The sequence below is a fragment of the Choloepus didactylus genome, chromosome 5, assembly GCF_015220235.1.
Source record: "Choloepus didactylus isolate mChoDid1 chromosome 5, mChoDid1.pri, whole genome shotgun sequence".
Classification (NCBI taxonomy): Eukaryota; Metazoa; Chordata; class Mammalia; order Pilosa; family Megalonychidae; genus Choloepus; species Choloepus didactylus.
This window is the reverse complement of record NC_051311.1, coordinates 26,539,472-26,556,411: the sequence shown is the minus strand read 5'-3', so window position 1 is coordinate 26,556,411 and position 16,940 is coordinate 26,539,472. Positions and strand designations below refer to the sequence as shown.

The following is a 16,940-nucleotide window of genomic DNA, read 5'->3' as shown; positions in this document are numbered from 1 at the left end:
CTACAAATTTTGATTCCTCATCATTTTTTCATCTGAAATACAACAGCCTCTTAATAGGTACCCACTTTCAGCCAGGAACCAACATCAACCCAACAAATCCATCCTATTTATCTCTGTTCAGTTGATATTTCTAAAACACAAATCTGACCATGCTGTTTACTCTTTTCAAATGACGAGGCACAGATTTCAAGATTAAATTCATTTTCTCTAATTTTGGACAAACAGACCTTTGTGATATGTCTTCAACTGCATTTTTCTCCTCCTCTCTCACTCTTCCACAGCCTTGGCTCTGGAGCAGCACTGCACAATAGAACTTTCTGCTATTGTAGCAATATTCCATAACTGCATTGTCCAATATGATAGGCACTCACCTTAAAATGCAGTTAGTGCAACAGAAGAGTGGAAATTTAAACTTTATTAAGTTAAACTAAAAGGCCCGTGTAGCTATTGGCTACCATGGTGGACAGTGCAGCTCCACACATACGGTGCATGTCACCTTCACTGGAGAGATTAACTACACCGTCTGAGTCAACAGCTCTACGTGGAGTATTCTCTCCCAGCCCTTCACATTCTACTATAATGTTATTTTCTTATTTCTATTAGAATGAATAATAAATGAAAAAATTTAGTTGCTCAGAGAGAAAACAGTTCACAGAGTTAGGAAAGACATTAAAAATCACTAAATCCAAGTTGAACCAGGAGTAAGATAAACTTTCTCAATCTAGAAAATTACACTTCAGCATCAAGGAAGAACCTATTACAAGGTAAACTCTTTGGCAGTGAGGACAGAATTTACTATATTTTTGTCTCACAGTACATCGCCGAGTACTCAGTGACACAGAATTATTTGTATATTTGTTGAATGAATACCAGGATACAAGTCTTTATTCCAGAAACTGATGATTGCAATGGTAAGACCTTAATCTCTATAAATTCACCTTTAAGGAGATGGGTTCAGATACAGAGGCTTTTATTGCTTATTATCTGCCAATTTATTAAAATAATCTCATAGCGATGGTTCTCAAATTCTTTGACCCTAAGACCACTTTAAACACTTAAAAATTGCTTAAAACCTAAAAAAGCATTTGCTTATAGGGTTATATCTTTTCACATTTACTGTATTCTAAAGTAAAATGAGAAAATTTTTAAACACAGGTCTTCACAAGCACAGGTTCCACTGTCAGAATGATAATATCACACGTTATTTAGCCTCTGGAAACATCCATCGTACATTCATGAAGGAAGGAGATTGAAAAAAGGTAAATAACATGTTAGCGTTATTCTGCAAATTGCTTTGACCTTGCAGACAGGGTCTCGGGAACTCTGAGCAGCCTCTGACTGTAGTTTGAGATTCCCTGTCCTAGAAAAGCATAATCATTCCATTACATTCCACCTTCAAATGAGAAGAGATTGAGATCACAGCTTCTGTAGCTAAGAAGGTTTTCATGCAAACATATAAAACACATGGTCTTTAAAACTTTTTTAAGATTATAAAAGACAAAACAATAATTCCAAAAATATTAGGAATAGTACACTGCATTTTAGTTTTAATATTCTTCCTTGTCATCACTGATCTTGGTTGGAATGGAAACAGCACAAATTGGAAGGTTTTCTTCTTTAGATTTTTGGTTAACGTAAAAAAAGTGTTAAAAATATTAAAAAATTTTTAAAGCCCAAATTTAGACTTTACCAAATAAAGGTAATTAAGTGACTAATACAGAGTTTGACATATTCTAGATGTTCAATAAATGACTGTTCATTCATTTTCCAAATCAAATTTTTAAGTTCTAAAATACAAGTATTTAAAAGGAAGAGAGGTACAGGCTATTATAAAGATTTCTACAACGAGTTCATTTCAATACAATGCTATGGGTTTAGAAGTGAAACAGAAAAACACAGTCAAGAGAGATTAAATTGGAGGCTATATGGTTGACTAGGTCAATTTTCTAAGAGATAACAGAATTACTTAGGCCGGACATGTTTTGATCACTGAAGTAACCAAACTAAAAGCACTAAACCAAACTGCCAAGTTTAGTGGTAAAAGAATTTTAGAAAGCCAAGTCTCCTTAGGAGCTACAAAACATGTTCTTTTGAATATCTTAAATCTTCCATGCTGGCTCAGAAGAAAAAAAGCAGAAAATTCTGAAATGTATACATTGGCAACAGAATGTAAAATAAGCTCTTCGGATCTTATTCCTCAGTTTTTTAAACCACATATGAGTATACACTCTAAGAGAAAATAAACTACAGTATATCAGAAAATTAAATTAAGGAAACTCATGACTGGGTTCTTTTAATCAGAAATAGCAGAAAATAAGTTGCTAAGTGAGAGTATCAAATCTTTAGACCAGCTGTCATGAAATGGGAGTTTTGGGGGTAGGCATAGTATAGCGTCAAGATTAAGGAAAATGAGAACATCAACTGAGATTTCAACTGCATATGGAAAGATCCTATGTATATGCAAGTAGATATGCAAATTTAGCAGCTCATTTAAAATGGAGAAGAGTACAAAAAAAAATTTTTAATTAAAATAGTATATATCAAATAACAGCATTTTTCATCATATCTTATCTGATACCTCAAAGTCTGTCTACACAACTTTTCACAGTATACTCTAGCAAATAACTGAGGCAAATTCTACCATTTTTTAACCTACAAACAGGAAACAATTCTCTAAAGGCAAATGATAGGTTCAGAATAGGAGACCATCTTCTATTCAGCTGTACAACTTAGACGTGCAGGGGACCTCTTTGAATCCCACTCTCATACACATCTATGTTAACTCAGCCTTCAGATCCCATTGCTACTATCTCTTAAACATAGATCACATTTCACTGGTGCAGATTTATCTGTCTTCAACATGTATCAAATCTCTCTGGAAATAAGTATCTTTCAAATTCCTTCAATAAAATTCTAACTCCAGTCACAATCCACTTCTAATCCATGCTCCACATAGCTACTGAAGTAATCTTCTAAACCTTATGTCTCCTTCTTGTCACGCCCTTGACTAAAAACTTCAAGAAGTACCCTATCATCTTCAGAATAAAGTCCAAATTCCAAAACACTGGATACCAGATACTTTATAATCTGGCCCCTATTTAATTTCTTGCCCTTGCTCCAATGTGCCACAGTCCTCATCTTCCTCCCTTCAAAATATATTAACCAGTCTTTACTTACATGCTTGGTACACATAAATGAACAAAACAAAGATCCCTTCCTTGTGGTCCTTATAATCTTATGGGGGATGGATGGATGGATGGATGGACAGACGGATGCATAGACAGCTAAAACATACAATATGTCAGATGATGATAGCTATAACAGAGACAAATCAGAGTAAGGGTAGGCACTGTGTGTGAGATGGGAGGATGTGTTAAATTTTAATAAGGTAGTCAGAGAATGCTTCACAAAAACAGAAACGTTTGAACAAAGAGCCAATGCAGATAAGGGAATAAGCAATTTGTACACTTGAGAGAAGAGGGACCAGCCAGTATAAAGACCCCACACACAGGTGTTGAAGAAACACGAAGGACTCAGTGTGGCTACAGGGGAGGGAGCAAGGGGGAAAGTAATGGAGATGAGATCCCAGAGGTAAAGGTGAAGCAGATCATATACCCTGGAGGTCACCATAAGGAATCTGAATTTGACACTGTGTGAAATGGAGAGCTATTGGGACACTTAAGCAGAGGAGAATCATGATCTAACATAGGTTTTAAAAGATCACTCTGGCTTCTGTGTTGAGAGCCAACTATACTGAGGCGAGGCAAGGCCAGAAACCTTAACACACTTATCACACTCTACTTAACTGTATTATATTGTAATATTATAATTGCTGATTCACTTGTCTGCCTCCTCCTTTGGACTTAACTCTTTGAGGGGGTGACCGTGTCTTAGTCTTCTCTGCAGCTCTCTAACACCTAACATGGTGCCCGGTACAGAGCAGACACATCAACTAAACTTCATCAAAACTTTCTTAAGACAACTGAGCTCCAAGGGCATTAGATGTCCACATGGAGTTCCAAGAACCTGAGCTGACCATCTCAGGGGTCTGAGCAAATCTTTGAATTGAGGTCTGAAGCCAAAGGAGGGCCACAGTGGCATCCCTAGGTGAAGCTGGGGCTGAAAGCTGACAACTCAGCTCACACTGAAGGGCTGTTCTGAACGACTGCACAGAAAGGGCAACCAGAAAAAATACCAAAAATAGAGGCGGGTGGGACAAAGTGGTATGGAAAGATGGGTCAGATAGAGCCTAGACAGAATACCACAAGAATGGAAACACAAAGAGAGGAGCTTGTAAGAACGAGGCTGCTGCCTCACCTGAAACAGCAGGACAATTCCAACCATCTCTGATATTCTAATTGGAAAAGATTAAAACTTGCATTTGCTCCAAAGCACAGTGTTAGTCTTACTCTGTAATTGGAGCTGTATTCTCCACCTCACGAGGATGCTAATGAAAAATGAATAGTGATTCTAAAGCCGGATTTGAGGTGGGCCGGAACAAGATGGGGTCCAGTTTCTTTTTCAGAGGCCTGAGTTTGCAATGTTTCTTTTGAACTAGTGAAGAAAAAAAATCTCTAAATTTCCCTCCATTTTTCTACTCAGGCACCACCCCCTTTTTTTATCATTCTGTCCTCTTAAGATCAAGGCGATGTTGTACAGATGAATGGAGAATGCAACTGAGGTCAAGAGATCTCCATTTCCTACTATATTAACCTCTTGGACTTTCAGTTAAAAAGAAAAATAGTGACAGAAGCACAACTTATCCTACCCATCTCCTGGAATAACTAGGACATAACAGACCACATATATCAAAGGGCTATATAAACCCAAGTGCTTTTCACCTCCCTTAGCATCATCAGGAAAGATACGCAAGCGGGAAAGAGATAATCCTATGATTTAATTTCCATCTAAAAGTTTGTATTAAATACTTAACAGTGTGGTAAGAATCAGATAACAGACCAGATAAACCTAGATTTAAATCTGATTTTGAAGAGCTACTCACTGTGGGACTTTTAGCAATCACATCATCAACCTAAACTTCAAATTTTTCATCTATTAAATGACAACTCAGCAGGAACCAGGAAGGTGAGAAGACAGCAGTATGACATATTTAAGATTCTGAAAGAGAAAAACTGCCAGCCAAGAATTCTTTATCCAGCAAAGCTCTCCTTCAAAATTGAAGGAGAGTTTAAAATTTTCACAAACAAATGCTGAGAGAATTTGTTAAAAAGAGACCTGACTTGCAAGAAATACTAAAGGGAGCTCTATCAGCTGAAAAAAAGAAAGGAGAGAGAGGTCTGGAGAAGAGCATAGAATCGAAAAGTATTACTAAGGGTAACTTAAAGGAAAAAAAAGAGAAAGGGGAGTAAAAAAAAAAAAAAAAAAAGATCTAACAACTAAAAACCAAAGGATAAGATGGCTGGTTCAAGAACTCCCTTCACAGTAATAACTTTGAATGTGAATTAAACTCTCCAATTGAAAGATACAGACTGGTAGAAAAGATTAATAGATTATGACCCATCAATACCCTGTTTACAACAGACTCATTTTAGGCCCTGCAACACAAAGACTGAAAGTGAAAGGATGGAAAAAAATATTCTACACAAGCTGCAACCAAAAGGAAGCATATGAATATCTATACTAATACCGGACAAAATAGACTTTAAATGCAAAGATGTCATAAGAGACAAGAAGGATACATATATTAATAAAACGGACAATTCACCAAGAAGAAATAAGAATCTTTATGCACCCAATCAAGGAGCTCCAAAATACATGAGACAAACACTAGCTAAATGGAAGAAAGCAATAGACACGTCTACAGCAATAGTGGGAGACTTCAATACACCTCTCTTCTATAGACAGAACTAGACAGAGGATCAATAAGGAAATTGAGAACCTAAATAACATGATAAATGAACTAGACTTAACAGACATATATAGATCATCATATCCCAAAGTACCAGAATATACATTCTTCTCTAGTGCCCATGGAATGTTTGTTCTCCAGGATAGATCATATGCTGGGGCAAAAAACAAATCTTAATAAATTTAAAAAGACTGAAATTATTCAAAACACATTCACTGACCATAATGGAATACAACTAGAAATCAATAACCACCAAAGAAGCAGATCTTTCATAAATATATGGAGGTTAAACAACACACTCCTAAACAACCAGTGGGTCGAAGAAGAAATTCCAATAGAAACAGGTTAAATATCTAGAGACGAATGCAAATGAGAACACAACATATCAAAACCTGTGGGACGCATCGAAGGCAGTGCTGAGAGAGAAATTTATAGTTCTAAAAGCATGTGTGCCGGTTTGAATGTATTGTGTCCCCCAAATGCCATTATCTTTGTGGTCTTGTGAGGCAGAGATTTGCTTGGAATGTGCCCCACCCAGCTGTGGGTAATGATAATTTTGATGAGATGTTCCCATGGAGGTGTGGCCCCGCCCATTCGGGGGTGGGCCTTGATCAGTGGAGCCATGTAAAACATGCTGACTCAAAGAGACTAAAGGAGTGCAGCTGGGAGTGATGTGTTGAAGAGAAGCAAGCTTGCTAGAAAAGAACGCCCTGGGAGAAAGCCGTTTTGAGGCCGGAGCTTTGGAGCAGATGCCAGCTGCCTTCCTAGCTAACAGAGGTTTTCCGGAGGCCATTGGCCATCCTCTGGTGAAGGTGCCCGGTTGCTGATGTGTTGCCTTGGACGCTTTGTGGCCTTAAGACTGTAACTGTGTAGTGAAATAAACCCCCATTTTATGAAAGCCTATCCATCTCTGGTGTTTTGCATTCTGCAGCATTAGCAAACTAGGACAGCATGTATCAAAAAGAAAGAAAGAGCTAAAACCAAAGACCTAACAAAACAACAGAAGAGGCTAAAGAATGATCAGCAAACTAACCCTAAAGCAATCAGAAGAAAAGAAATAAAGATCAAAACAGAAATAGATGAGCTAGAGAACAAAAAACAATAGAGAGAATAAATAAAACCAAAAGTTGTTTCTTTGAGATCATGAAGATTGACAGACCCTTAACTAGACTGAACACTTAAAAAGAGAGAAGACCCAAATAAGCAGAATCAGAAATGAGAAGGGGATAATTACTATGGACACTGAAGAAAAAAAAAAAAAATCATAAGAGGATACTATGAAAAACTGTATGCAAACAAGCTAGACAATTTAGACGAAATGGATAATTTCCTAGAAACACATGAACAGCCTAGACTGACACAAGAAGAAATAGAAAACCTCAACAAACCAATCACAAGCAAAGAGATCCAATCGGTCATCAAAAATCTACCTACAAATAAAAGCTCAGGGCCAGATGGCTTCACAGGGGAATTTCATCAAACTTTCCAAAAAGAATTGACACCAATCCTGCTCAAACTCTTTCAAAAAAAACGAAGAAAAAGGAACACTAACTCATTTTATAAAGCTAATATTGCTCTGATATCAAAAGCAGACAAAGATACTACAAAAAAGGAAAACTACAGGCCAATCTCCTTAATGAATACAGATGTAAAAATCCTTAACAAAATACTTGCAAATCTAATCCAAAGACACATTAAAAGAATTACACACCACGACCAAGTGGGTTTCATTCCTGGCATGCAAGGATGGTTCAATATTAAAAAATCAATCAATGTAATTCAACACATTAACAAATTGAAAGGGAAAAATCAAATGATCACCTTGATAGATGCTGGAAAAGCCATTTGACAAAATTCAACAAAGCCATTTGATAAAAAACACTTCAAAAGATAGGAATTGAGGGATCCTTCCTCAATATGATTAAGGGCATATATGAAAAACCCACAGCCAGCATAGTACCCAATGATGAGAGGCTGAAAGCCTCCCCCTAAGACCGGGAATGAGACAGGGATACCCACTGTCACCTCTATTATTCAACACTGTGCTAGAATTTCTAGCCAGAGCATTTCACTAAGACAAAGATATAAAAGGCATCCAAATTAGAAAGGAAGAAGTAAAACTGTCATTATTTGCAAATGATATGATCTTCTATTTAGAAAATCCTGAGAATTTGACAACAAAGTTACCTGAGCTAATAAAAAAATTCAGCAGAGTGGCAGGATGTAAGTCAGTGGCACATAAGTCAGTAATGTCTCTGTATACTAGTAATGACCTAATCAAAAAAAAAAATTCTATTCACAATAGCAACTAAAAAAATCAAGTACCTAGGAATAAACCTAACCAAGGACATAAAAAGACCTCTACACAGAAAATTACAAAATTTTACTAAAAGAAATTTTAAAAGACCTGAATAGGTGGAAAAATATTCCTTGTTCATGGATAAGAAGACTAACCATTGTTAAGATGTCAATTCTACACAAATTGATCTACAGATTCAATGCAATTCCAATCAAAATTCCAACAAAATACTTTTCAGACTTGGAAAAGTTAGTTATCAAATTTATTTGGAAGGGAAAGTGGTTTTCAGATTATGCAAAAGAATTTGTCAAAAAGGTGAAGAGGCAGCCAACTCAATACAAATGGCTAAAAAAAAACACAGGAAAAAATGTTCATCTGCCCTAGCTATTAGGGAAATGCAAATCAAAACCACAATGAGATACCGTCTCACACCAATAATAATGGCTGTCATTAAACAGGAAACAATAAATGGTAGAGAGGATATGGAGAAATTGGAACGCTTATTCATTGCTGGTGGGACTGTATAATGGTTAGCCGCTATGGAAGATAGTTTGGCGGTTTCTCAGAAAACTAGATATAAAATTACCCTACGATCCAGCAATTCCACTTCTTGGTATATACCCAGAAGATTTTAAAGCAGTGACACGAACAGACATTTGTACACCGATGTTTATAGCAGCAATGTTTATGAGTGCCAAGAAATGGAAACAATCCAAATGTCCTTCAACAGACTAGTGGATAAATAAAATGTGGTATATACCTACAACGGAAAACTATGCAGCAGTAGGAAGGAACAAGTTCCCGAAACTTATGGCAACATAGATGAACCTTGAAGATACAATGCTGAGTGAAATAAGTCAGATACAAACAGAGAGATAGTGTATGTTACCACTTCTATGAACTCTTTGAACAAGGTAAAATCAATGTCTTACAATGTAGATTATTGGGGACTAGTGATAGACAGAAGCTAATGAGGGCAAATGATAATCTTATATATTCAGATTTGTTAATGATGATGAATTCAAAGATGTGGGAATGGATAGGGGTGACAATTGTTTGCTGATGGGATTATGAGTATCAGAGCTGTACTGAAGGCGAATAGGATTGAAAAGGGTTGTTTAAATGCATGTTTCCAACAGATCAGCACCACAAAGATAGATAGGTGCTTGCACTGCATGGAATACTTCTAAGGTATGACACTTACACAGAGAGTTTAAAAAAAAAAAACACAATTAACTAGCTTCAGTGAAAACTGAAGGTACTGATGAACATAAATATGTATCTATATATGTGTGCATATGTATACATATAAAATACTAGTACAGTACTACTCAAGAGAAGGTAGTTAATGGAAGTATTTCACAGTGCACTGGCAAGATAAATGCATCCCTTTACTCTCCTAATTATTTAAAAGGGGCCTCTGAGATGCCTAAATGAGTAATGTGGACTCTTGATAAGTGTTGGGTATTAAAATAGCTCTGAAAATTACAGGAGGGAGATTTGAGAACAAAATACATCTTTCATTCCATCTCCATATATTTTCCAAGCCTCATTCCATGCCCATATATTCTCCTAGGCAGCGAGGCCTCATGATAGCTGCCAAAAGGCAGGAGAAGCATCAGTGAAATAAGGCTCTGCTTTTCCTTCCTTTCTCAAATCTATTTCTTGTTGCTTAGGCAAATGATGACTCCTAACGCCATACAATCTCTCTGTTTTCCCCTTTCTCACTTTTAGAAAGGAAAGCACAGCCAGGAAGCCAGACAGACAGCCACTTAGGAGGATGTGGTGCATGGTTTACCATGTAAGTCTTCTATTAATGGAAAGATTCATCAAACATGATCTTGTGAGACTCGCACAGGATTTGGAGTCCCATCACTTACCCGCCCAACCACTGTGTGAAATGGGTAAATTACTTAATCTCTCTGAATCTCAGTTTCCTCTTCTGCAACATGAGACAGTAAGAACTACTTCACCTGTTTTTCATAAAAACTAAATGAGATAATTGCCTGTGAATAGTACTTTGCAAAATACATAGTGACATACAAATGTAATAATTAAGGTCATCATTAACCATTGATGTGTGCTCTAATTTGTTGTCCATGAAACAAGAAAAAAAGATAATTTTCTTTTAAAAATTGTAATTAGGGATACAAGAAAAAGCAATTTGAACCTACATGTTAGAAAAAAAATTTATCAAAAGGTAATTAAAATAATCACAGTATAAGTTATCTGTTGCTAAATAAATGGAAGAAATTCAAGGTGGCCAAGCCTAGGTGATGACTGCAATAAAACTAAATTACTAAGACAGCATTCTTGGTAGATAGTATCATGAAACAAAAAAAAAATAATAACCATGGAATATAATATTAGGGATTTTGTTTCTTTTTGGTTCATGAGTGTTGATTTTTATAATTATGAAATTTTGAATAGCAGACAATGCCATCTTTCAAAATGTGGGAAGGGCTATTTACTGAACTATAATGTTACCACAAAGGGTTTATTTTGTGTATAAGGTGGGATCACACAGCCAACCACAAGAAATTCAAATTTATTATAATTATGCCTCTTAAAGCATGCTGGAAAAAGGCACCCATTAGCCCATTTAATGAACATTAAATTATATTATGGATCTCACGCCCCCAGTTAGTGTCTCACCTGACCGATAGCGTTCATCTCGTGACCCTGAGGACCTCCGGCGGTGATAGCGAGAAGAGGAGGAAGGAGTGACAGGAGTTCGACGTTCTTGAGGCAAAGCTTGATCTACCCCTGAATTTAAAAGAAGAAAAGCAAAGTAAGGGTGAGGATTTACTTGGGAGCTGGAGTCAGTTCGTTTTGTGGAGTCAGTCATTTGGCTCAATAAAATCCTGTCTCAATATATTTCCACAGCAAGGCTAGCATAGCATGTGAGACTAAGTATGAGGGATAAGGGGAAATAATCACAGCCAGCATAACCGCATGAAAGATAAAATGAGATACGTGCTGCCAGGCTGTGGAGAGAGGAAAAGAAGTGCAAGGGAAATTCTGCCTGTGAGGAGACCAATTATGCCCATGACACTACAGTGGTTAGAAATGCCAGGATGTGCTCCTTGGCATCGTGAAATCTACTGCATCGTAGGAAGAGACACAAAGTAAACCAAAAGTAAATGAAATCTTTAGAGTTGAGAAGAAAAATGGAGCTGAAGACATAGAATCTTGATCTTTTTTTATACAGTATATAGAAAGGGTTATATAAATTCTTGAGAAAGTTTAAAATTACCTTTATTGCATTAAAGTGAACTTTAAGATAAATTTTACAGCATACTTTAACAATATAATTCAGGGACTGAAAATTTAACATAAACTACCAACTTTGCTCAATCTAAACCTCTGTCTGGAAACCTACTATGTTTGATGATAATAAATGAACAAATTGTAGTTGGATACAGTTTTGACGAATTATAAAAAATATTAACAAATATTTATAAAGAAAAATAATTCAATGGGTATTGGTCAAAAAGCTAGCAGAAATCTACCATTCACAATATCTATTCTTCCCTGGAATTAGAGTGGCAAGGAATACCATACAGATAAAATTAAATACTGTGGGAAAGATTTAATCATTGTAGTTCAAAATAAAGAAATTCTTTTATGTTGAACATTAATCATCAATTCCTGCTTCTTCAGAAAAGAACCAGCAATACTTTGAAAGTAAATGAGGACATAAAAATTTCAAGTTAAAAAAAATGTTTTAGTCCCTGGTTTTCAATGATGAACTCCATCAGAGTTAAATATCTATTTCTTTGGATTTAATATTCCTTTTATTCTGGTGATTTCTGTACCTCAATTTTTGATGGCATGTTTATGAGTACCATATATTAACTATATTAGAATTGTGAAAAAGATAGCTACTAAGCTGTAGCCACTTTGTTAGATTCTGTAAGTTCTTCATTTAGCAAATATATTAATTTATTAATTAATAGTTCTTGATGGCTGAACAGTTTGCAGTTACCACACATCATCTAACTACTATCTACAAATGATCTTTTTAAATGATCTTTTTAAAAATTACTTTTTTTATCAAACAGATACAAGAGTTTATAGAATCAGAGTACTTTAAGCCTTATAATGAAAAACAGTAGTAGTTACCTGTTTCCATTGATATTTATAATTGAATAATCAATGTTGGACACTATAAATACACTTTTCCTGTATTCCACCATAGCCATCACTACTACATTATGTTTATGTGCATACTGTTTTCTGCAGTGAGAAGTATGCTATGATTACATTTCTATCCTCTTCTTTATTATTCTAGAGTTAATATCTGTATTATTTTTTCCCCTTATCTTGGCTTTCAACCTATTGCTAATGCTTTGCAGCAGAACTGAAAAACTTTTTCCAATACTTTTATCTATCCCCCATGGTCAAACACTGACAATCTGATGATTTTAGTTCAATTTTCTTTTTCCTTAAAAACCTGCCACTTGGAATCCTCCACCCCTTTGCTCAAATCTCGACTGGTTAGTTTCTTGGCCTGCTGCACAAATGTCATTTAGGAATTCCCTCAGCCTTATTCACCCTGTGACTTGCGTTTGCTTTATCTTGTGTTGGATCATTTGTTTCCTACATCCCTTATTATCTTTTTTCTTACTTCACTTTCTTATTTTAAAGTAGCACACTCCAGTAGCTTTCTGAGAAAGCGTGAATGAAATAATATTTTGAGACCCTGTAAGTCAGAAAATGTGTTTTTTCCTACTCTAATGTGATTCATAATTTGGCTAGATACAGAATTCCATGTGAAAATTATATCGTTGCCTTATAGTTTCCAATACTGTTGTTGAGTGGTTAATGTCATTCTGATTCTATAATCTTAATATAAAATCTCTTTTTTTTTCCTCCTTTGTCACTTTATACAATCTCTTCCTTTTTCCCACTTAATGAGCTACAAGCCAATTTTTTTTCCCAGAAGGGGGTGGGGCTGTGTGACAACCAAATCTGTTTCCAATAGGTCTTTTATGTGGGCCTATTCACTTCCCCACAGAAGGTCTCCAACCTTGTGATTTAACACAGGGATATTTGCTCTGGGGCCAAGGCTTACGTTTGCATATTACTATTTAGTGCATCAATTTTCAGTACTGCCTTGTGGTCCTAAATCTGGAGCCCTTCTGGTTTAATTTCTCAAGAAAATAAACATTTCTGGTGGACACGAGGAAGACTTGGAACACCTGTTTCCCAGATCCTTTGCCTTCTTTTATCTCCATGCTTTGTCCCCCAACCTCCGTTTCTTGCCAGTGGTTCCCGCTGCCTCCAGTTCCCATGGTTTTCATCCTAGTCTCCCTCACTGGTCTTCCTCTACTTTGCTACATAAGATGCCATTAATTCAACTACTTTATATATTGCAAACATTTTTCACTGTCACTCTCATTCTCTTTGTCCTTGCAGGTTTATAATTTATCTATTTACTGTCATCTCAGTGCAGTTTTAGGAGGAAGTAGGGATAAACGTACCTTTTCAAGTTGCTATGTTATTTGCAAGCTGCCAAGTTTAACTGATGGCCCGATGTTAATGATAGTCTGATTTTTTTTTTCTAATGTGAGGCTTTCAATCTCACTATCTAATTAATGCAAATATGCTTCCTGGAATTATTATCAACATTAATCTTTTCCTGGTACCTAATAGGTCATATACTTTTTTGGGAAACGCACAGTCATAATGATTATACACACAGATAATGCTATACATACTTGTAGGTTATTGTTGGCCTGCTCATGGACCTCAGAAAGCTAATTTTGCATACAAATATTGTGAACATTTATTCTCACAGGGTGAAATGCAAAATTTACAAGTTTTAAAAAAGGAATACATAAGACTGGACAAAAGAAGATAGTTTCAACAGGTCAAAAGCAACAGGACATGAAAAAGAAACTATGAGTGTACACATTTCATTAATTTTTATCTGACCTCTTTCCAAATGACATTTGAGATAATTTAAAGATCTTAAAGATATGTGTCAAAAAAGAAAAACCCTCAGTGAAATATGCAACCCCAAATTAGAATTTAACTAGTTATCACAGAAGGACCCAGGGCTAACCAAAACTACCATCGTTATCCATAAAAAAGGAATTAGCAGAGAGGATCTAAGAATGGCAGCATAGAGAGGAGTGGAAGCTAAGTAGTCCCCCTGGAACAACTGAAAAAAAAAAAACAGAAACAACTAGTAAATAATCTGGAATAACTGCAGGGGGACAAACATGACTGTCCACTCATCACACACTAACCTAAATTGGGAGGAATGCCCGAGATCACAGCATAAAATCTGTAAGTAAAAACTGCGGATCCAAATTGGGAGACCCCTCCCGCACAGCCCAAGCTACAAAGCCTCTTCATGCCAGAGAGAAGCTTTCTCCCAGCAAGCGAATATAGCTCAGCTGAGCTCCAACTGGGGTTTTAATTAGTGAGTGTGAACTGCTCACCACGAGGTACGAGTCCCCAAAAAGCAGACAGAGGCTTTGGGTGACGACTGACCTTGGAGAGCCAGAGGGTCGCCTCGGACTAGCTCTGTTCCTTTTTCAACTCACTGGAGAAAGCCTCAGCCATTTTCAGTTCCCAGTTCTGTGACCCAGACAAGGGTATAGCACAGGCAGAGAGAGACCACTGAAATGCTAATAACCTCCCCCTAAGAGGAAAGGGGTGGGGCCCAGCTCTACTACCAGCCTTTCAGTACTTACACCAGTCAAGAATTATAGGCTAACAGGCGCCACCTGCTGGGCAGAAAAGCACAGTAACCGGAGGCATCAGAGGGTGTACCAATTTTCTAAGACACAACCTCAGGAAACCGGATACTGAATATTTCTTCCTTCTGGGACCTGAGCCCATTCTGGTCTGGGGAGGCCTGATTGGGGTAACCAAGGAAACCATGCCTAGACAACAGAAAACTACAACCTACACCAAGAAAAATGAGGTTATGGCCCGGTCAGGGGAACAAACTTGCACTTCAACTGTGATGCAGGAATTGAAACAACTAATAATAAGTGAATTCAAAAAGTTTAGGGAAGATATGGCAAAAGAGATGAACTGTATAATGAAAGCACAGGATATACATAAGGTAGAAATTGAAAGTTCAAAAAACCAACTGGCGGAATCTATGGAAATGAAAGGCACAACACAAGAGATGAAAGACACAATGGAAACATACAACAGCAGATCTCAAGAGGCAGAAGAAAACACTCAGGAACTGGAGAACAAGGCGCCTGAAAGCCTACATACAAAAGAACAGATAGAGAAAAGAATGGAAAAATATGAGCAACGTCTCCAGGAACATAAAGACAAAATGAAAAGCAAGAATTTGCATGTCATTGGTGTTCCAGAAGGAGAAGAGAAGGGAAAAGGGGCAGAAGCAATAATGGAGGAAATAATCAATGAAAATTTCCCATCTCTTATGAAAGACATAAAATTACAGATCCAAGAAGAGCAGCATACCAAACAGAATAGATCTGAATAGGCCTACGCCAAGACACTTAATAATCACATTATCAAATGTCAAAGATAAAGAGAGAATCCTGAAAGCAGCAAGAGAGAAACAATCTATCACATACAAAGGAACCTTGATAAGACTATGTGTGGATTTCTCAATAGAAACCATGGAGGCAAGAAGGAAGTGGGGTGATATATTTAAGATACTGAAAGAGAAAAACCACCAACCAAGAATCCTATATCCGGCAAAACTATCCTTCAGATAAGAGGGAAAGCTTAAAATATTCTCTGACAAACAGACAATGACCAAGTTTGTGAACAAGAACCCTGCTCTACAGGAAGCACTAAAGGAAGCACTGCAGACAGAAAGGAAAAGACAGGAGTGAGACGTTTGGAAAACAATTTTGGGAGATAGTGGCACAGCAATGTAAGTACACTGAACAAAGATGACTGTGAATATGGTTGAAAGAGGAAGGCTGGGATAATGTGGGACACCAGAACAAAAGACAAACGATAAAGACTGGGACTGTGTAACTCAGGGAAACCTAGGATGCTCAACGATTGTAATAAAAGGTACAAATATGTTTTTACATGAGGTAGACCAAATGAATGTCAACATTGCAAGGTGTTAAGAATAGGGTGGGACTGGGGGGAAAATACACTCAACGCAAACTAGAGGCTAAAATTAACAGAAACATTGTATTATGCTTCCTTTAATGTAACAAAAGCAACATACCAAAGCTAAATGCATATGGGGGGGGGGACAGGGGAAGGGTATGGGACTCTAGGCATTGGTGATGTTGTCTGACTCTTTATTCAACTTGAGGTTAATGCTATCTTTCCTTATGTCCCCTTCTAGCTATCAAGTTTTGTTGTTTGTTTATTCTTCTCTCTTTTTCTTGCCTTTTTCTTTTGCCTCTCTGCCTTCTTTGACTCCTCCTCCGTCTTTGTGGAAGAAATGTCCTTAGAGAGTGGCGATCATGCTCAATACATAAATATGTGACTATACGAGGAATCAACGATTGTTTACTTAGGACAGAATGTATAGTGTTTGAACAAAACCATCTTAAAAGAAATGGGCTGATGAAGAAAACTTGAGGGCACTATATTTAGTGAAATAAGACAGACACATAAAGGCAAATATTGCAGGGTCTCACTGATATGAACTAATTATAATATGTAAACTCATAGACATGAAATATAAATTACCAAGATATAGAATGAGGCTAAAGAATGGGAAGCGGTTGATTATGAGCAGAATGTTCAACTAGGGTGAATTTAAATATTTGGAAATGGACAGGGGTGATGGTAGCATGTAAT

At 36.8% G+C, this 16,940-nt stretch overlaps 1 protein-coding gene across 6 annotated transcripts in view; it reads right to left on the bottom strand.

Moving 5' to 3' along the window:
• The window catches only part of DIP2C (disco interacting protein 2 homolog C), a 555,699-nt gene that overhangs the window by 245,467 nt on the left and 293,292 nt on the right, over positions 1-16,940 (bottom strand). For all 6 annotated transcript variants that reach the window (XM_037835690.1, XM_037835692.1, XM_037835689.1 and 3 more), the window contains one exon: positions 10,824-10,934. In XM_037835690.1, the coding sequence (XP_037691618.1) occupies positions 10,824-10,934 (111 nt within the window). The remainder of the gene's footprint in view (positions 1-10,823; positions 10,935-16,940) is intronic.